Raw genomic sequence first — 20,244 nt, 5'->3', positions numbered from 1 at the left:
TGGGTGGTCGTGTAAGCAGTTGTTGCATGGGGTTCAAATTACCGTTGACACAGCACGGTATTGTGAATGCAAACACCTGCGGGGACAGGTGTGTGTGGCATGACAAACCATCCATGGCGATGCGCCGCCAACCCCGGGCCAGCCACCCCACCACAGCTGCCCGCTCCCCCCTCCACCCCAACCCCACCCACCCACCCCGCCCCCCGCCCCACACAGGCTGCAGCCGGAGGCGGAGGCGGTGGTGCGCCGCCGCTGGGCGCCCTCCTTCGCCGAGTTCGGCTACACGTGATGCGGTGGTGATGGACGGCTACACGTGATGCGGTGGTGATGGACGGCTACACGTGATGCGGTGGTGATGGACGGCTACACGTGATGCGGTGGTGATGGACGGCAGCAGCACAGAGCGGGACGGACCGCTGGAAGAGCTGGCGGCGGTGGCGGCGGCGGCGGCGGCGGCAGGATACACAGTGGGGTGTCGGTGGTCGGCACTTCTACCTGCCGGGTAGCTGCCCAGCTGCTGGAAACCGGAGCCAGCTCCCGCAACAAAGAGCGCACTGCTACGTGATGGACAGCGGCAGTTGAGTGGGAGACAACCGTGTCATGAACGGCGGAGGCGCGGGGCGGGGGCGGGGGGCAGCAGTGTCGGCGGGGGGCTGGGCTGCTGTAGGTACATGTAGCGGGACAGCGTGCGGGGGGGGGGGGCATGGGGGTGGCACGGCAGACAACGGCCACGCAGCTCAGGGGGGGGGTAGGAACAAACTTTTTTGACCCCATGCCACAAAACCTCCCGGACCCCCCGACCGACCGACCGACCGGCCCCCCCTACCGTACGACCCCCCAAAACCCCCTCAGAACCCCTTAGTTTTTTGTCAGGTTGGTGCCAATTGACTGCTCTCGGTGAGCTCTATCGCTATGTAAAATGATCCGCCTTGGGAACACACTTTGGCCGACCGACATTTGGAAATGTGCACATGTCACCCGTCCACCGACAAGTATCCTGATAGACTGGCCTGCTATGCAACGGCTTACTCCAATGTTACTTGATAGTACGAACTGTGCTGACGCGTTCATCCATGCAAAAGCCGCCCGGCACCGGCCTGTCCCTGACCCGTTCCCCAGGCATCTCCCGACATGCCGACATGCCGCTCCCCAAACTACCCCATATTATGCATGTGTGCTAAGTCTGGGGTATACCTACGCACGCCTCGTTGCGCTGCACCCATTGTGCCGCGCGCTGCAGGACAGAAGCGCTAGGAACAAAACTTGGCACGAACCTGTGCAAAACCTCTTGGGACCCCCGACCGACCGACCGACCGGCCACTTTGAGGGGTCATAACTTTGCACCCAGAAACCCATTTTCAATTTTGAAAGCGGATTCGTGATTTTCTCCTTGACCTCTATCCATTTGAGGCATGGGGTCTGTTTCGGAAGATTCTACCCCCCCCCCCCCTGCGCAGCTGGTGGAAACCGGAGCCAGCAGCTCGCTTCCTGAGCCTCACGAGCAGGTGCGCTGCCGTATCTCCCGTACTCCTTGGCTGCCGTTTACTGTCCTTTGGGTCGTATTGGCCGGAGAGGGAGACGGTTGGCATGACGTAAGGAAAAGGCGGATGGATGGGTGATGTCGTATTTGGGCATGGCCATGTGTGTGCATGTGTGCATGCCGTGTGTGAGACATGTGATCCACGAATCTCCCCTAAGTGTATCACCAACCACATGCTTTCATGCTGCAACAAGGGCAAAACGCACGGTGGTTCAAGAGCTGGGAACCTGCAGGAAACCCAGCAGGTCCCTAGCTGGGATGTGGTACGGCCGAATGGGTGATATGTGGTACGGCCGAATGGATGCGGTGGTGAAACTCAGCTATACTGGGATTCCCTTTCCCTTCCGGGAAAGAAAAGGGGATCGCTGGATGCCCTGGGTGCCCTGGAGCAAATGTGTGAGTGCCAGTGTACGCCACCTGCGCCACCACCTCGGGCTCGCCGGACCTAAGGAACGGCCGCCCCACACATAATCACTCTGCCGAGGGAGGGGGAAGGGGCCTTAGATCAGGAACCTCACAATAAGCGTGGAAGTCCGTGTTCCAGACTCGTGTGAGCCTGTGAGGAACTGAGGATGCCGTTATATTAGGGCTCAACCACAGGCGGGCGCCCCCGAGCCGGGGCACCCCTGGCCCCGGGTGTTCGTGTCAGCTGAGCCCGGAGGTAGGGGCCCGCGGTGTCCGAAAGGGGGCCGGCCGCCATGCGCAATGCTGATACGCGTGTTGCAGACGTAAGTCTTTCCGGAGATGTTGCCCGGCGCGGCTTTGCGGGTACCGGGGGCAATGAAACTCGTTCACTCGGTGTTCGACGAGTTCACTTGGGTTCAAGCGCCACGCGAAGGGGGGGGATCCTTGCAGCGTAGGCAGGAACGGGAGGGGGGAAGTGCGGTGGGCGCTGTGCTGGTGGCGGCGCCCTGAACGCCCCGGTTTGTAGCAAGCAGGGGGGAGGGGGGGGGGGCGGTGGGGGGATCGTCAGGGGCGGATGCGTGGGGGCAAGGGTTGCGATTACGACCCGCTCGCGCACGGTAAAACCCCATTGTCGGGCGGCTGTGCGCATGCGCAGGTTGGCATGGTCGCCCCAACCTATCGCGATGTATGGTTGATGCAGACAAACGAGTGCCTATGAGAATAAGGGGACACCCCCATTTGAGTGCGCAGGGGCGCGGTGGAAAGCAGCCGGACGGTGAAACTTACACGGTGACCTGACGACTCGTGGCATGCTCAAATGCGTGCTACGTGTCAAAGCACCTGGCCACTACCAGCACCTGTGTCATTACAATGCAATCCGTCCTGCGCCCGGAAACAGGCATAGCGTTTAGCTCGCTTAAGATTGGCAGGCATGGACATGACGCTGCGTCACGCACCTGGTGACAGCTGCCTCTCCACTGAAACGGAAGCCAGGTGCCTGGTGACAGGCGAGATCATTTGCAGCGAATGCAAAAATTCAAACTTTCGCGAGAAAAAGATCGCCCAAGTGAAAGAATTCAAGGAAAATCCATCAAAATCTTCGCCCGCTGTGGGGATCGAACCCACGGCCACGAGGTTGCGTGCTGCATTCCCGATTGATTCTGGGACTCGTGTAAAAGCCTCGCGCTCTACCACTGAGCTAAGCGGGCGCGTGCCGAAAGCGCCATTTGAGGGCATTGTGTAACCCCGCTACCGGACACCAACTGTAGGGTCGAGGCGTCGCGCCCAGTGCCGGCCTGTCCAAAACAGTGCAGACCCAACCCAGGCCCACCCCGCTCGCTACCTCCACTTTCAGCTGCGATCTCTCGCCCGCAGTGCATACACACATTTCTGGTGTGGGCAGCAAGCTACTGAACATGCACAGCCCCCCCATTGACGTTCGAGGTGAGCTCTGGGCCCCACTGAGCACCGTCTGTGATACCATTTTGTCGGCTTGCATGCAAACACTATTTAAGGCCTGAACCGCCTTCTTGTTGTCTGTGGTTATAAGGTGGTGAGCACGACGTGCATTCCTGTCCTTGTAGAAACCTATCCCGCAATGCCAAGCGGCCCCAAAATTGCCATGGATGTAGCACTGGTGGGGTTGGGGGAGGGGTTCCACAATGGGCATGATTGGGCAAGGATAGCCGCCTCTGTTATTAGATACCTCTGGCACTTGAAATGCTCTACTCTTCACACTGATATGAGGCCGCTTTCCCCGCTCCCTAACGATGCAATACTGGCAGAGGCGCTGATCTTCCTTGGCTTATGGAGGCATGTTGGGGTGATGTGAGGGCTGAGTTCCCGCTGCCTATGTCAAACCTGCTGCGGGGGGCAGCCGGGCAGGGGCCTGCCTTAGCCCCTGCTGGTCTGCACCTGCAGGCCCCCCCTGCCTACGATTGATTGCCTGCCACTACCTGCCGGCTGCCGCTGGAATCCAGCTCTTGCCCTCGCTCAACACGCACTCTGTTTCTCCATGCTCCCGTGCCCTGCTCCCTCCTTGACTGTCTTCCTTGATTGTAACGCCTTCCAGCGCCAGCCTGACGCGGTTTTACCCTTTGACCCTTCTTGCCAATCCCTGCAGTACCACAACTGAAGTGCTCGACCAAGCAACGCCGACCAGCACAAGTCCACTCCCTCACACCTTTATCCCCGCCTTCACATCAACACGTTGCAACAACACAAAAAAGCAACCTGACCGCGCGTACCACGTCATACACATTAGAGCTTACGGCTTTCTCGAGAGTGGTTTCGGCGGGTGACGGCTCAGTGGGGCTCAGTGAGCTCAGTCGTGGGCTCAGTGGGTGACGGCTCAGTCGTGGGCTCAGTGGGACTCACTCACTCTACAGGGACGTGACATCAACTCCGCAACCAACATCCAGCACGCGCTGGTGGAGATGCTGCTAGGGCACAAGCGACCTGCATCGCTGCAGAATGGCGGCGGCGGCGGCAGCGGCAGCGGCGGCGGCGCGTGCGCGCATCTTGGTAGCGGAGGGGGCGGGAAAGGCCACGTGGAGGAGGAGAGCGCAGCGCCGCCAAGAAGCGACGCAAGCGCGCAGGCTGAGGAGCCGGCTGGATGGTGTCTAGGTAGCGGTCCGCGGTGGGGCTTGCAGGGCAAGCGTAGCGGCATGACAAGTAGTGCAGCTGTTGACACGTGTGCTGTGTCTGGCTGCGGTTGGCTCTGCTGTGGCATCGCAATTGCTAGGCACCTGGTTTGGCTATGTGCCTGTGGAAACCGACCCCGGCTATGTCCGGGTGATGAGGTTGTTCGGCCTCAGGCTGTGGAGGGGCTCAGCCCCTGTTCCCGTGACCGGGGAACACTTGTTCGAGAGTGGTTATCGACGTGCTTGAATACGGTACCCGCAACGCAAGCGGTTACAAAGGAGAAGGAAGGGGAAGGCGCAGCACCACATCGCCACGCAACCTGCAACGCGAGCAAGCAGAACACCAGGGACAACCGCACAAGCCACCGAAACCCAAGGGCACCCTCCATCCGGAGCAAAGCAAGTAAGGGCAGACGGGCCCCCCCAAAAAGGCGAAGCAACCACCAAAGTCACAGAACAGAGCAAGAAACAACGCACGCAGGAGGGTTTCCAGCCCGCACATCACCCCAGCATGCATGCATCCAGAAGCCAAGCAAATTCAGCGCCTCTGCCAGTGTTGCACCGTTGGGGAGCGGGGAAAGTGGCCCAATTTAGCTTGAAGAGTGGAGCCTTTCAGAGGTATCTAATAACAGAGGCGGCTATCCTTGCCCAATCATACCCAATGTGGAGCCCCTCCCCCAACCCCACCAGTGCTACATCCATGGCATATTGGGGCCGCTTGGCATTGGGGATAGGTTTCTACAAGGACAGGAATGCACGTAGTGCTCACCACCTTGTAACCACACACAACAAGCAGGCGGTTCAGGCTGTATTTGTGTTTGCATGCAAGCCGACAATACGGTATCACAGACGGTGCTCAGTGGGGCCCAGACCTCACCTCGGCCGACTAGCTTGCTGCCCAGACCAGAAATGTGTGTATGCACTGCGGGCGAGAGATCGCAGCCGAAAGTGGAGGGAGCGAGCGGGGTGGGCCTGGGTTGGGTCTGCACTGTTTTGGACAGGCCGGCACTGGGCGCGACGCCTCGACCCTACAGTCGGTGTCCGGTAGCGGGGTTACAGAATGCCCCCAAATGGCGCTTTCGGCACGCGCCCGCTTAGCTCAGTGGTAGAGCGCGAGGCTTTTACACGAGTCCCAGAATCAATCGGGAATGCAGCACGCAACCTCGTGGTCGTGGGTAAGGGATTGGTGAATCTTGGTGGAGGGGTGAGGGTTCGACACGTTGCGGGGGATTCAAGCGATTTTTGATTGCAGCGACCTCGCCATCGTACCACACTAGGGAGTTTGGCGTTTTCACCAGCAATTCATACGTTTACAAACACGCTACGCACCTAGTACAAACTACCAGGCTACTTTGAAGGATTGCAGACCGTCTCAATATGTTTCCCGCACGATGTTTGAGCGTTTGGCCAAAATTGCATTTGAACGTCGAAAAACCGTCAAGAACAACGCTCGTTGCTTGCAAGGGCGCTACACGTCAGCCTCGGTGCTCTGCAAGCAGACCGCATACTGCCTGGTCCTACCAATCAAACGCCTGCAACGGTTCTTGCCTGGGAATCGTGGCAAAGGCTCAGGTGCCGGAAGGCATGTTGTCTCGGGAGGATGCCGACGGAACAGGGCCCGCGCCGACGCTGAACCAGCTACGCGTCATCCCAGAGGGCTACTTATCACAGGAGAGTGGCAGCGACACCGACTCTGATGCTGGAAAGCCGCGCAACATTCCGGAGGGCCTACTTTCACGCGAGGACAGCAACCCGGCAGCGGCTCCTCATGCTGTGTCGGAGGGACTACTTTCTCGCGAAGACAGCGGCAGCAGCGCCAACCCAGTAGGCCGGCCTCGTGCCATCCCGGAGGGATTCCTCTCCCACGACAGCGACGGCGATAGCTCGCCGTTGGCCGCCCTGGCCGCCAGCGCCGGGGCTGCTGCGGCGGCCGGCCCCGCGGCCGCTGCGCGTGCTGCGGTGGCGGCGGCCGTTGCCTCGGTCAGCCGTGTCCCGGTTCAGGGCGAGGGCGAAGGCCCTGCCGCGGCGGGCATGCCGGAGGGGATGCTGTCGCGGATGGATGATGACGACGACGACAGCGAGAGCAGCAGCAGCAGCAGCAGCAGCTCCTCATCGGACAGCAGCAATGAGGAGGATGAGGAGGAGGTGGTGGCGGCGCAGGGGGCAGCCGCGATGACAGGTGTGTGTGTGGGAAGCGTGGGATGTGGGATGTGGGTGTGTGACTCTCACGTAAGGCGCGCGGGGATAGGGAAGGGGTGCGGAGGCGGGGTACGGCACCCCTGGGTGTCCCGTGGGAGGCGCGTGCAAGGGAGCCCTCGGCGGTGGCAGGTGTGTGGCATGTGTGGGTGGGGCGGGGTGGGGTAGGGGTGTGGAATGGGTGGGTAACGGGTGAGATGCAGAGTGTGTGGGGCGCGGTGGAATTTGGCAGCGTGTGTGTGTGTGTGTTCGGTGAGGGGTATTGGGTATTGGGGCGGGAGGGGCGGGGGCGGAAGCTGCCACACGGGGGTGGGGGGTGGGGGCATAGTTGTAATGTGGGGTTGCGTTCGGGTGGGTTGGGGCGGGGCGGGGTGGGGTGGGGTTGGGGTGGGAAGGAGGGGGGGGGGGGCCAGGTGTGGAGCAGGGGTGGAAGGGGGCGGCAGGGGGACGGGGAGAGGAGGGGAGGGGCGGGAGGCGGGAGGGGAGCGGAGGGAGGCGGGGATGGGTCCACGCTGAGTTTAGTGGAGGTTGGAGGTTGGCGGTTGCCGAGGAACGCGGAACTGACGCCTGGAGCACGCTAGATCTCAAGCATTCACGCAGGACCCCCACCCACCCACCCACCCACCCCCACCCCCACCCACCCCACCCCCACCCCACGCACCCGTCCTCTCCCCGCCCACACCCCTACCTGCTGCAGGCGCCCTGCTGCGGTCCATTCCCGAGGGCGTCCTGTCCCACGAAGAGGAGGAGGGCGACGCCCAGGGTGGCAAGCAGGAGCGGCAGTAGCAGGGCAGCAGCAGAGGCAGTAGCAGGGGTAGCAGCATGAGCGGCAGTAGCCGGAGCAGCAGCGGCAGGGCAGCGGCAGCGGCAGCGGCAGCGGCAGCGGCAGCGGCAGCGGCAGCGGCAGCGGCAGCGGCAGCGGCAGGGGCAGGGGCAGTAGCCGGAGCAGCAGCAGCGGCAGGGGCAGCAGCAGGGGCGGCAGCGGCAGTAGCAGGGGCAGAAGCAGCGGCGGCAGAAGCAGGGGCAGCAGCAGCGGGCGGGCGGTGCCTGAGGGCCTGCTCTCTCACGAGGACTCAACCCAAGCGACTGTCGCACGAGGACTCAACCCAAGCGACTGTCGCACGAGGACTGAACCCTGCTGTCGCACGAGGACTGAACCCGGCTCAAGCCACTGAGCAGGGGCATGAGGCTGAGGGGCCGGCTGATGAGGGGCCGGCTGATGAGGGGCCGGACTGGATGTGGAGGCAGGGATGGGCGGCGGAAGGGGGATTGGAGGAGGAGTGGGGCTGCCTTGCAGTCGTGCGGCGGGGGTTATGTTGGGGTCGCGTTTTGTGGTTGTATTTGGAATGCCCGGACGAGGGGGATTTGGGCACGCGTGGCGTGTACGGCGTGCGTGGCTTGCACATTGGGGATTGCGGGCGCCTGGCTGTGTGGTGTGGCCGGCCGTGGGCGGCGGCGCTCCCACAATCTTGGGCCTCAGGACCTTAACACCTTGGCGGCATGGTAAGCGGTGTGTGTCAGGGGCGGTGTGTATGTTTGCGTGTCTGCGTGTGTGTGGTGCGAGGAATGAGCCGGCATGTGTGGCCAGCAGGCGCAGCGGAGGCGAGCCTTCCGGAGGCAGCAGGGGCGGCGTGTGTGCGTGTGCGCCGGACCTGAAGACCTTGGTGGCATGGTAAGCAGTGTGTGTTGAAAAAAGCCTATGTGTGTGTGTGTGTGTGTGTGTGTGTGTGTGTGTGTGTGTGTGTGTGTGTTTGGTGTGTGCGCCGCTGGAGGCCAAAGGAGTTTTGTGGAGGCTTGCAAGGGGGGTAGGCGGGGCGGGCAGGCAGGCACAGGGTGCAGGGGGTGCGCGGCGTGGCGTGGCGTGTAATAACTTCGGACTTAGGACAGCCAAGGATGTGGAGGGGAGGTTTGGGTCTCGTGTCGCAAGGCTTGGTCGCTCGCGCGTGTGCGTGTGTGTTTTACCCTCGCCGTCGCGTTGCATTGGCATGGGCGCCTTCCTGACTGCTTGTTGCCTCAAAGAGTGTGAAGGTGCTTGTGCGCAGCCACCACTAGCGCGCAGAGGACAACTTGGAAGTTAGGACCGGCTCCTTGTAGCAGTGCAGTGCAGTCAGCAGGGAGGGGCAGGCATGCAACGGCGCGAGCAGGCCGGGCCGCGGGTGGCAGTGTGGCGCAAAGGCAAGACGAGTGAATGGAGAGTAGCGGATGGGTAAAGCGAGGATCTATTGAGTAGCGGACGGGTACGGCGCCAGCCGGGTGTAATCGCAAGCCGTAAACGCGCAGAGGCCGACTACTTGGAAGTTGGAACCGGCTCCTTGTAGCAGTGCAGTCAGCAGGGAGGGGCAGGCATGCAACGGCGGCGTGCTCCCTAACCCCCCATCCCCCGCTGCTCCCCCCCCCCAAATAAAACACGGGGTGCGACCCGCGGGCTGGCACGTGCCGTGTGGGCCTCGCGCCGCCGCACGCGCCCAACCTTGCCTTGATACTTGGAAACCGTAGGGCAAAACACACAGACACAGGCCAAACGTAACCACCAGGAGGCCTGGTTTTGCTAATGGCGGTTGGGCCCATCTGTGCGTAATCGGCCCCGTCGGATGAGGGCGCAACCTTGACTGCGAATAGCGTGGCCCTCCGACTCCTTTGCGCCTGAACTGGCTTCATGTTCATACTTCATATCAGGGGTCGTATCTTGTTTGCGGGGGAATGTCTTGACCCAGACATTCCTGGCCTCTGGAGCGGAAATTTTTGTCAAGGGGGTAGACAAACAGGCCCCCAAATCCACGATTTTTTTGTCTAGACAAAGTGCCTTTGTGGAAGCCATGTAAAATGTCTAGACATCTTGACATGTTGCAATTTCGCTTTTTCGCAACTGTAAACGGCGGCTTTTGTATCTGTTTCACGCAGTGCAACACTAATGAACAAGTCCAAATGCGATCATATGCACAGGCATGTCGCAGCGCATTTCCCCAAGCAACTCTGAGCCTTCGCTTGCCTGCGCGGCGTACATGCTATACCTGCTAACTGCTTGCTGTCACCGAAGTGCCGGGGCCAAAGCCATGACCAGTCACAGTTCTACCGCACATACACACAGGCAGAGCGCCATCGCGGCCTAACCGCTTCCAGTTTAGTCATCTTCACACGTCGGCACACACCCTCGTGCATCGAATCCCCAATACACTATCGTCCCTTCTTTCAACGTTTCAATCATACACAATCGTATCGGGTATGTATTTGCTAGATGGACCGCTTTCAAAGAATTCAAACGTTCGTATGCCAAATTATTAGCACGAGACATCCACATTCTGAACGGCCTCCTCCTCAGCCTCCTTCAGAAGTGCCTTGACATCAATCTCACACACACGATGCTTCACACGGGACGGGCGGGCGTTGTGGCTGCTGCGCTGGGGCACGCGGCCAAGCTTTGCAGCGAACTTCTGAACTGCAGGCCCCAGCAGCGTTGCATCAAACTCAGCATACGGGGCAAGGGAGACACCAGCCACAGGCCGCTGCTGGTACGCAATTGGTGGGCCCACAAGGCGCACACGCATCAGTACGTCAAGGGTGCCAAGCTTCATGCTTGCCCGGCCAGGCGTCTTGATGTCATTCATCGCGCTGAAGCCACGCTCAACTTCTGCCGTAGATGGCTGCAGCACAAGCATAATCTGCACCAGGACAGTGAGCTCACGGCCCATGCCAGACAGCCACGACAAGAGCCTCTCATAGAACGGCCTCGCCTTCATAACATCACCACTCTTCTTCTGCTCCTTTGCCACTGCAATCAGGCGCGCCCGAGCCATCACCCACTGGTCAACTGCCAACAGGCAATCATCACCCAAGACGGGCTTAAAGTGCTGTGCCAAAGCGGCCACCTCTTCCTCGCCATACTTCGGCACACCGGAATCAGCAGCCAATGCACGGGGGCCCAGCACCCCAAACTTTGCAGCCACTGAGACATCAGCGGGGAATCGCATTTTGATGTTCTCAACCAGCTTCTTGACCATGCTGCTGAGAGCAAGCTTGCTGCGGAATAGAGTCTGAGGGAAAGCCGCCCAGCTCGGTGCCGTAGGTGCCGTGTCATCATCGTCGCTGCCAGACTCCGCTGTCGTGTCAGTGTTGGTGTCAGAGCCGTCATTGTCGCTGTCAGACTCCGCTGTCGTGGTGGCGGTGGTGGTGGTGGCAGGCGCGATCGTCGTGGGAGGGGTTGTCAGCACCATCTGGTGGCCGTGGAACACGCCATCCTTCGCTGCAAGGTCCTTGATCAGGGCCTGGATGGGTGCCGTAAAGGATGGAGGTGCGTTCGACGTCTCGCCCTCCTTGTGGTAGGTGTAGGCGTTGATCAGGTGCCGTAGCCCTAGTTCCAGGTACTGATGCACGTCAACGAGGGCGAGATCACTCTGCTGGAACCACTTGCTCAATTCCGCTGTTGCAGCCAGAACTCCGTCAATGCAGGTGATGAGCAGGAGGTTGTCCACCTGCCTGCAGGTGTGAAATAGCATGCGGTAGTGATCGCGTTTTAGTCCAAGACAGGAACGCAGTCACGGACACACATGCAGCGGACATACGCACTAGAGCACGAGTGCGCGCCCACGCCTACTTGCACACGCTTGCATTCCTGACATCCCAGGGCATCCACACACCTGAGCCACTCGTAAATCTCGGCCGCGGCCACATCCTTCTTGTCCTTCTTCCGCTCATTGAAGAAGGCAAGCAGGATCGGGTAGGTAATCTTGATCCGCCTCACACACTCAGACCGGGAAAGCCACCGAACCCTGCGTAAGTTTGCGCAGTGTGCAAGCGGGATGTATATCAACCCCTCAGCCTCAGCAGCAGGTAGCACGCAGCTTGTGAAGCCGTCTCACCCTACTCCACAGGCTAGGCTACCGCCGTCCACACACCCACATACACACTTACACCCACACACCAGCGCACATGTCAGCAGGTAGCAAGGCACGACGTGTGCGGCTTACGTGTGCGGCTTCAGGATCTTGTATGCCTTCGCCTTCCTTTCCTTGTACATGTCGTTCAGAGCAGCGGTTCGCACTGTAGGACACGGTGTGCACAAGTTACAGCAATACATCAAAGAAGCCATTCACTCACAACTCGCCACACAACAACCACTAGCGCGCCCAAGCGCACCTGTCGAGGTCTTGGCGTAGTTGTAGATCTTAGAGAGCATGTTGTCCACCTTGACCAGGGCAGGGAACTCCTTGAAGAAGTCCGCACAGGCCAGAGCCAGTCGGTGCGCAGCGCAGTGGCTAGTCAGGACGCAGGGCCAATCCGTCTTGATGCGGGTCGCCACTCCACAGTGCTTCCCAACCATAACGTTGGCACCGTCACTGGTAAAGGCGACAAGCTTACTCCAATCAATCTTGCTCTCCTGTACGTAATTGGTTGCAGCAGGCACACGCGGGGGAGCAGAACACACAGCTCAGCACACACAGCCGACACTGTCCGCACGTCCGTGGCTCTACATGCATGATCTGTCCCTGCGTAACCGCACAATCTACTGCTCGAGAAGGCCACGTGTTCACACTGTTAAGAACGCACCGTGAACACCTCCTTGAGCCTGTCATAGATGTTCACGGCCGTGGCACCATTGTTCATTGCCTCCAGTTGCAGAAACTCAGTCTTGATGCTGTCATCGGGCGCCACGTATGTAATGTACACGGCCAGGTTGTGCGAAACAGTGCGGTCAGTAGACTCATCAATCATCATGGAGATGACAGGAGATGCCCTGATGTTCTTGAGTTGTTCCTCTGAAATTGCCTGCGCAGATCGCGGGTTGTCAGTCGTTAGCATGCGCACCGGTATACTTGGCGAGGGTATGATACAAGGACAGCACCAGCATCCAAGCAATGCATACCATCACGCCAAAAACGAACCCAATCCCGTAAGCTCCCGCCACAGCTGCATATGTTCAGGTCTTACCTCAGACAGGCAAGCCAGCATTTCCGACGCTTTCTCCGCGGTGTGGTATGGACCGGAAATAGTGATACCACTGCCGCATGCCTTGGACGCATCGCATTTTCGGCACGTATGCGCCTTGCAGTCATGCTTGCAGTCAGCGCAGTTCGCAGCCTGGAGTTTGACCATCTTCACATAGTGGGTCAGGGGCTGCGAGCAAGCAGGAAGGGTGCACGTTGTAACGTGTCAGCCGATAAAGATGCAGCCGAACGCCATGCCTGTTGTACATGCCGTATGCATACACTACAGCACACTACGCCCACTAGTACCGCTTACCAAATGTGCCACAAACGTTGCTACACCACCACACACCAACACACCACAAACGTTGCTACACCACCACACACCAACACACCAAACGAACACACACCAGCACGCACGCGCGCCGCGCCCACATGTGCGCCATGCACAATTGCCCACGCGCCGCGCTCACAAACGCACCATGGCATCCTTGCCGCAGGCGTAGGCCGAACGGATTAGGCTGCACAGCGTTGGGTTGAGCTTGACCTTCTGCTTCTCGACAATGTTGGACATCTTCGTGTGGTTCTTAGCCGCGCCTATAACGTCCAGATGGTTCTTGGAGAGAAGGTGCTTGTTGAACAAAGTCATGTTCATGACCTGCAGCAGAACACAAGGGATTTGCAAGCTTACGCAAGCATGCGGGGAGGCGGCTGGGTAGCAGGTCCTGTCTTAGCTGTCAGGCTGCAGCTGTAAATGGGTACCCCAGACGGTGCGCCGCAGTGCATGCGCTTGCTTGCGTGCAGTATGCGCACACCCCTAGTCTCTCCTAATCCGGCTCACACGCTGCATTGCCAGGCTACATGGTTGCAAGCACACTCACTTTGTTGCCGCCCTTGGTCCAAACAGAGGCCTTCGCACCGGGGTGCTTCATGCAGGCAAGGCACAAGAACGTGCACTCAGGAGTCCTGACGAAATTGTGCCCGATCCCATTCCAACGGCTGGTGTTCTTGATGTTGACGAACTTCGCAATACGCACTGATTCATTATTCCAATCTGCAAGCAGGTGGAGTGTCTCGGTTAGTAGCAGGTGACCAGTATGCCCTATGCGTAAAAAAGAAGCCCGCACGCTCGTGCATCGAAGCTTACCGATGGCGCCATGGCCGCAGGCATTGCGGCCACGCTTCGTGCCCATGTCTGCAACCTTGTCGTTTCCATCGTCTTCGCTAGCCTCAACTGCATATCAATGCGACATGGTGTTCAGAAGCCAGTAAGGGCATGCACGAATACGTAGCACGTAGGAAGGCACGAAGAGCAGGCAAGAAGCAGGAAGGAGACAGGAACTGGCAGTAGGCCATGAGGCTAACTCACCGTCATCCATGTCGCTTTCGTTGTCAACATCAACAATTGGCGGGGTAGCAGGAATCGACGACCCAGGGCCACCGGCGGCGGCCGCGAGCGACTCCTTTACGGTGGCGGGCTTGGCAGGGGGTGTGGCGCTGGTCTCGGCAGCGGGCGCGGCGCTCTTGGCAGCAGGCGCGGGAGCGGGCGCGGCGCTCTTGGCAGCGGGCGCGGCGCTCTTGGCAGCGGGCGCGGCCGCGGGCACGGCGCTCTTGGCAGCGGGCGCGGCGGTCTTTGCGGCCTTGGCGGTGGGCGCCACAGTGCGAGTGCCAGCGCCTGAGAGGTGAGAGGGAGAAGGCAAGGGAGGCACAGGTTGAGACCAGGCCACCCAGAACGGACAGGGCCTTCCAGTTGATGATCACATTATTTCTGCACCCAGCCACCAGCTTACCGCGCGCGGCCGACATCAGCATGGCACTGATGGTGCGCGCCTTTGCCACGGCCTTGGGAACCGGCGCCGTCTTCACGGGGCCCGCCTCATCGTCACTGTTCGTCAGGTCCATGACGATCTGTGACTCAGCGGGCTGAGCAGCCTGCTCCGTGCGCTTTTGAGCCCCGTCCTTCAGGGGGGATCCCGCAGTTGCGAAAGCCACAGTGCCGGTCACTGCAGTTTCAATCCTAGCCTTCTTAGTGACCTTGGTAGAAGGTGAAGGCGACAGCGACGCCGCTAAGACAGCGGCGTAGGTGCGCGCCGTAGGCGCCATGGCGGTCTTGCCCGGAGTGTTAGAGGTGGACATGCTGTGTAGAGTTGCGTAAGAAAAGATAAATACTGTATACAACTGTGATAGTAACGAGAACATGCAAATATAATGGAAGTTTGGATTCTTGATTGCGAAGCCCGATCATGCAGCATGATACGCAAATTATCGGGCAGTAAATGTGCTCATTCCTTTCACGTACTTCACAATGTGCTTTAAGCAGCTCCATACTTGAGATTTCTCATACTGGACATGGACATGCCCAGGACATGCAAGCGTGCGCGTAGTACACCTCGCAATGAACACGATGTGACTGATCCATTCGGCTACATGGGGGCAGTGCAGCAAGGCGGACACGGGGCGGAGTTGGCAAGGCAACCGACCGCATCGACACGGACGGAGCCAACTGCGCTTGTCAGCAACCCGGATGAGAGCAGGATTGGTGCAACGGCGTCACCCATTATGGCCCATTGTGCTGTTGAAGATGTCGGCCAGGTAATGTCTGGCAACTGTACGATACGCCAGGATGCCTTAAATGTAGTCTTGCGTGTAGTCTTGCGTGTAGTCCCCTCCCTTCACTCCGTCTGCGTCTGCGTGTATATCGTTTGCTGCGCGCATTCATGGACGCTTGCGTGTGCAACACATGCTATGCGTCACGTGTGTTCAAATGTCAAGGTGTGGTGCGTGTCATGCCTCCAACTTCCTGCCCCGCCATTGCGCCTTGACTTGCCATACACCTCGCGTACCGTGCGCAGGAAGAATGGCGGCCATACGACAACAAGTATGAATGCAGCAGGACTGGTATTGTGCGGAGGAGACAAGACGGAGGGGCAATTGCAGTGCGCATGCTCAGGGGAAAGCCATGGGTTTACATAAATAGAAAGTCCGTTCAGTTGAGCACTGTTATGGAGGCCTGTTGGAATGACGCATAGGCCGCTCAGAGTTTCAGGACCTGCTTGTTGTAGGAACTTCAAGGAGTGAAAGGGGCTGCAATAGCCTTTGCTGCTGGCTGCAACACGCATGGTGTGAGCGTTATGCAGCCTCTGCTGCTGGGAGGGGCACTGGGTGCGCAGGCGGTGTCAGGAGCCGTAAGCAGGGACCGGGCCGCGACGCGCCCATCCGCACGGGGCCTGTAGGTTGATGCGGTATGCCTGGCGTGTAGAACGCGCGCGCAAACACATGGTACCATGTGATTACAGCGCTGGAAGCTTGGGGAGTCGCTGGTGGGGGCCGTATGCAGCCTCTGCTGCTGGCAGCCGTAAGCAGGGACCGGGCCGCGGCGCGCCCATCCGCACGGGGCCTGTCGGTTGATGCGGTATGCCTGGCGTGTAGAACGCGTGCCCCAACACATTGTACCATGTGATTACAGCGCTGAAAGCTTGGGGAGTCACTGGTGGGGGCGGAATGCAGCCTCTGCCGCCGGCAGGGGCACTGGGTGCTCAGGCAATGTCAGGAACCGTAAGCAGGGACAGGGCAGTGGCGCGCCCATCCGCACGGGGCCTGTCGGTTGATGCGGTATGCCTGGCGTGTAGAACGCGTGCCCCAACACATTGTACCATGTGATTACAGCACTGGAAGCTTCGGAGTCGCTGGTGGGGGCGGTATGCAGCCTCTGCCGCCGGCAGGGGCACTGGGTGCTCAGGCGATGTCAGGAACCGTAAACAGGGACAGGGCAGTGGCGCGCCCATCCGCACGGGGCCTGTAGGTTGATGCGGTATGCCTGGCGTGTAGAACGCGCGCGCAAACACATGGTACCATGTGATTACAGCGCTGGAAGCTTGGGGAGTCGCTGGTGGGGGCCGTATGCAGCCTCTGCTGCTGGCAGCCGTAAGCAGGGACCGGGCCGCGGCGCGCTCATCCGCACGGGGCTTGTCGGTTGATGCGGTATGCCTGGCGTGTAGAACGCGTGCCCCAACACATTGTACCATGTGATTACAGCGCTGAAAGCTTGGGGAGTCACTGGTGGGGGCGGTATGCAGCCTCTGCCGCCGGCAGGGGCACTGGGTGCTCAGCCGATGTCAGGAACCGTAAGCAGGGACAGGGCAGTGGCGCGCCCATCCGCACGGGGCCTGTAGGTTGATGCGGTATGCCTGGCGTGTAGAACGCGTGCCCCAACACATTGTACCATGTGATTACAGCACTGGAAGCTTCGGAGTCGCTGGTGGGGGCGGTATGCAGCCTCTGCCGCCGGCAGGGGCACTGGGTGCTCAGGCGATGTCAGGAACCGTAAACAGGGACAGGGCAGTGGCGCGCCCATCCGCACGGGGCCTGTAGGTTGATGCGGTATGCCTGGCGTGTAGAACGCGCGCGCAAACGCATGGTACCATGTGATTACAGCGCTGGAAGCTTGGGGAGTCGCTGGTGTGGGCCGTATGCAGCCACTGCTGCTGGCAGCCGTAAGCAGGGACAGGGCAGCGGCGCGCCCATCCGCACGGGGCCTGTCGGTTGATGCGGTATGCCTGGCGTGTAGAACGCGTGCCCCAACACATTGTACCATGTGATTACAGCACTGGAAGCTTCGGAGTCGCTGGTGGGGGCGGAATGCAGCCTCTGCCGCCGGCAGGGGCACTGGGTGCTCAGGCAATGTCAGGAACCATAAACAGGGACAGGGCCGCGGCGCGCCCATCCGCACGGGGCCTGTAGGTTGATGCGGTATGCCTGGCGTGTAGAACGCGTGCCCCAACACATTGTACCATGTGATTACAGCACTGGAAGCTTCGGAGTCGCTGGTGGGGGCGGAATGTAGCCTCTGTTGCTGGCAGCCGTAAGCCGGGACAGGGCAGCGGCGCGCCCATCCGCACGGGGCCCGTCGGTTGATGCGGTATGCCTGGCGTGTAGAACGCGTGCCCCAACACATTATACCATGTGATTACAGCACTGGAAGCTTCGGAGTCGCTGGGGAAACGGCATACCAAGCCGCTGCCCACCAGGCCGCACATGCAACCGTCCAAAATCACACGCCCAGCAATGCCAGCCCATGCCTCTTGCATCGCCCGCGCCCTCCAGAATGCTTGACGCCCTGCATGCGTCCCTAGCAGTACAAGGTTTGCCATGACACACGCATGTTGTCAGGCGGAGAAACCGCAGACAGGGCATTCCAAGCCGCTGCCCACCACGCCGCCCATGCAACCGTCCAAAATCACACGCCCGGCAATGCCAGCCCATGCCTCTTGCATCGCCCGCGCCCTCCAGAATGCTTGACGCCCTGCATGCGTCCCTAGCAGTACAAGGTTTGCCATGACACACGCATGTTGTCAGGCGGAGAAACCGCAGACAGGGCATTCCAAGCCGCTGCCCACCACGCCGCCCATGCAACCGTCCAAAATCACACGCCCGGCAATGCCAGCCCATGCCTCTTGCATCGCCCGCGCCCTCCAGAATGCTTGACGCCCTGCATGCGTCCCTAGCAGTACAAGGTTTGCCATGACACACGCATGTTGTTAGGCGGAGAAACCGCAGACAGGGCATTCCAAGCCGCTGCCCACCAGGCCGCACATGCAACCGTCCAAAATCACACGCCCGGCAATGCCAGCCCATGCCTCTTGCATCGCCCGCGCCCTCCAGAATGCTTGACGCCCTGCATGCGTCCCTAGCAGTACAAGGTTTGCCATGACACACGCATGTTGTCAGGCGGAGAAACCGCAGACAGGGCATTCCAAGCCGCTGCCCACCACGCCGCCCATGCAACCGTCCAAAATCACACGCCCGGCAATGCCAGCCCATGCCTCTTGCATCGCCCGCGCCCTCCAGAATGCTTGACGCCCTGCATGCGTCCCTAGCAGTACAAGGTTTGCCATGACACACGCATGTTGTCAGGCGGAGAAACCGCAGACAGGGCATTCCAAGCCGCTGCCCACCACGCCGCCCATGCAACCGTCCAAAATCACACGCCCGGCAATGCCAGCCCATGCCTCTTGCATCGCCCGCGCCCTCCAGAATGCTTGACGCCCTGCATGCGTCCCTAGCAGTACAAGGTTTGCCATGACACACGCATGTTGTCAGGCGGAGAAACCGCAGACAGGGCATTCCAAGCCGCTGCCCACCACGCCGCCCATGCAACCGTCCAAAATCACACGCCCGGCAATGCCAGCCCATGCCTCTTGCATCGCCCGCGCCCTCCAGAATGCTTGACGCCCTGCATGCGTCCCTAGCAGTACAAGGTTTGCCATGACACACGCATGTTGTCAGGCGGAGAAACCGCAGACAGGGCATTCCAAGCCGCTGCCCACCAGGCCGCCCATGCAACCGTCCAAAATCACATGCCCAGCAATGCCAGCCCATGCCTCTTGCATCGCCCGCGCCCTCCAGAATGCTTGACGCCCTGCATGCGTCCCTAGCAGTACAAGGTTTGCCATGACACACGCATGTTGTCAGGCGGAGAAACCGCAGACAGGGCATTCCAAGCCGCTGCCCACCAGGCCGCCCATGCAACCGTCCAAAATCACATGCCCAGCAATGCCAGCCCATGCCTCTTGCATCGCCCGCGCCCTCCAGAATGCTTGACGCCCTGCATGCGTCCCTAGCAGTACAAGGTTTGCCATGACACACGCATGTTGTCAGGCGGAGAAACCGCAGACAGGGCATTCCAAGCCGCTGCCCACCACGCCGCCCATGCAACCGTCCAAAATCACACGCCCGGCAATGCCAGCCCATGCCTCTTGCATCGCCCGCGCCCTCCAGAATGCTTGACGCCCTGCATGCGTCCCTAGCAGTACAAGGTTTGCCATGACACACGCATGTTGTCAGGCGGAGAAACCGCAGACAGGGCATTCCAAGCCGCTGCCCACCAGGCTGCACATGCAACCGTCCAAAATCACACGCCCGGCAATGCCAGCCCATGCCTCTAGAATCGCCCGCGCCCTCCAGAATGCTTGACGCCCTGCATGCGTCCCTAGCAGTACAAGGTTTGCCATGACACACGCATGTTGTCAGGCGGAGAAACCGCAGACAGGGCATTCCAAGCCGCTGCCCACCAGGCCGCCCATGCAACCGTCCAAAATCACACGCCCAGCAATGCCAGCCCATGCCTCTTGCATCGCCCGCGCCCTCCAGAATGCTTGACGCCCTGCATGCGTCCCTAGCAGTACAAGGTTTGCCATGACACACGCATGTTGTTAGGCGGAGAAACCGCAGACAGGGCATTCCAAGCCGCTGCCCACCACGCCGCCCATGCAACCGTCCAAAATCACACGCCCGGCAATGCCAGCCCATGCCTCTTGCATCGCCCGCGCCCTCCAGAATGCTTGACGCCCTGCATGCGTCCCTAGCAGTACAAGGTTTGCCATGACACACGCATGTTGTCAGGCGGAGAAACCGCAGACAGGGCATTCCAAGCCGCTGCCCACCAGGCCGCACATGCAACCGTCCAAAATCACACGCCCGGCAATGCCAGCCCATGCCTCTTGCATCGCCCGCGCCCTCCAGAATGCTTGACGCCCTGCAT

General features: G+C 60.2%; 4 protein-coding genes across 4 annotated transcripts in view; 2 read left to right on the top strand and 2 right to left on the bottom strand.

Moving 5' to 3' along the window:
* Positions 1-3,200, top strand: part of CHLRE_08g358547v5 (uncharacterized protein) — a 4,233-nt gene extending 1,033 nt beyond the window's left edge. The window contains exons 4-6 of the mRNA XM_043064732.1: positions 217-897; positions 1,241-1,936; positions 2,267-3,200. Of these exons, the coding sequence (XP_042921733.1) occupies positions 217-289 (73 nt within the window). The 3' untranslated portion in view covers positions 290-897; positions 1,241-1,936; positions 2,267-3,200. The remainder of the gene's footprint in view (positions 1-216; positions 898-1,240; positions 1,937-2,266) is intronic.
* A 2,667-nt stretch (positions 3,201-5,867) lies between these two features.
* Positions 5,868-9,054, top strand: CHLRE_08g358546v5 (uncharacterized protein). The gene is made up of 2 exons (XM_043064731.1): positions 5,868-6,766; positions 7,481-9,054. Exons 1-2 carry the CDS (start codon positions 6,172-6,174, stop codon positions 7,567-7,569), a joined length of 684 nt encoding a protein of 227 aa, XP_042921732.1. The 5' UTR covers positions 5,868-6,171; the 3' UTR covers positions 7,570-9,054.
* Positions 9,055-9,255: 201 nt separating this feature from the next.
* On the bottom strand, positions 9,256-12,567 carry CHLRE_08g358545v5 (uncharacterized protein). The gene is made up of 5 exons (XM_043064730.1): positions 12,328-12,567; positions 11,917-12,157; positions 11,748-11,820; positions 11,418-11,549; positions 9,256-11,256 (listed from the first exon to the last, which is right to left on the bottom strand). The coding sequence occupies exons 1-5, from the start codon at positions 12,493-12,495 to the stop codon at positions 10,062-10,064; spliced, it is 1,809 nt and encodes a 602-aa protein (XP_042921731.1). The 5' UTR covers positions 12,496-12,567; the 3' UTR covers positions 9,256-10,061.
* Positions 12,568-12,755: 188 nt separating this feature from the next.
* CHLRE_08g358544v5 (uncharacterized protein) lies at positions 12,756-14,997 on the bottom strand. Its single transcript, XM_043064729.1, has 5 exons — positions 14,495-14,997; positions 14,074-14,379; positions 13,852-13,938; positions 13,586-13,758; positions 12,756-13,362 (listed from the first exon to the last, which is right to left on the bottom strand). The coding sequence occupies exons 1-5, from the start codon at positions 14,838-14,840 to the stop codon at positions 13,174-13,176; spliced, it is 1,101 nt and encodes a 366-aa protein (XP_042921730.1). The 5' UTR covers positions 14,841-14,997; the 3' UTR covers positions 12,756-13,173.
* Between the last annotated feature and the right edge of the window lie 5,247 nt (positions 14,998-20,244).

Source organism: Chlamydomonas reinhardtii, chromosome 8 (genome assembly GCF_000002595.2).
Source record: "Chlamydomonas reinhardtii strain CC-503 cw92 mt+ chromosome 8, whole genome shotgun sequence".
NCBI lineage: Eukaryota > Viridiplantae > Chlorophyta > Chlorophyceae > Chlamydomonadales > Chlamydomonadaceae > Chlamydomonas > Chlamydomonas reinhardtii.
Note: the sequence above shows the minus strand (reverse complement) of the source record. Positions and strands in the feature narration are given on the sequence as shown.

Bases quoted from the DNA above. Each gene is read 5' to 3' on its own strand.
- CHLRE_08g358546v5 (XM_043064731.1), top strand. From the start codon at position 6,172: ATGTTGTCTCGGGAGGATGCCGACGGAACAGGGCCCGCGCCGACGCTG. The intron at 6,767-7,480 runs GTGTGTGTGTGG...TACCTGCTGCAG, and splicing joins GGGGGCAGCCGCGATGACAG to GCGCCCTGCTGCGGTCCATT.
- CHLRE_08g358545v5 (XM_043064730.1), bottom strand. From the start codon at position 12,495: ATGATGATTGATGAGTCTACTGACCGCACTGTTTCGCACAACCTGGCC. The intron at 11,821-11,916 runs GTGCGCTTGGGC...CGTGTCCTACAG, and splicing joins CTACGCCAAGACCTCGACAG to TGCGAACCGCTGCTCTGAAC. The intron at 11,550-11,747 runs GTAAGCCGCACA...AAACTTACGCAG, and splicing joins AAGATCCTGAAGCCGCACAC to GGTTCGGTGGCTTTCCCGGT.
- CHLRE_08g358544v5 (XM_043064729.1), bottom strand. From the start codon at position 14,840: ATGTCCACCTCTAACACTCCGGGCAAGACCGCCATGGCGCCTACGGCG. The intron at 14,380-14,494 runs GTAAGCTGGTGG...CTCACCTCTCAG, and splicing joins GCTGATGTCGGCCGCGCGCG to GCGCTGGCACTCGCACTGTG. The intron at 13,939-14,073 runs GTGAGTTAGCCT...ATTGATATGCAG, and splicing joins CGAAAGCGACATGGATGACG to TTGAGGCTAGCGAAGACGAT.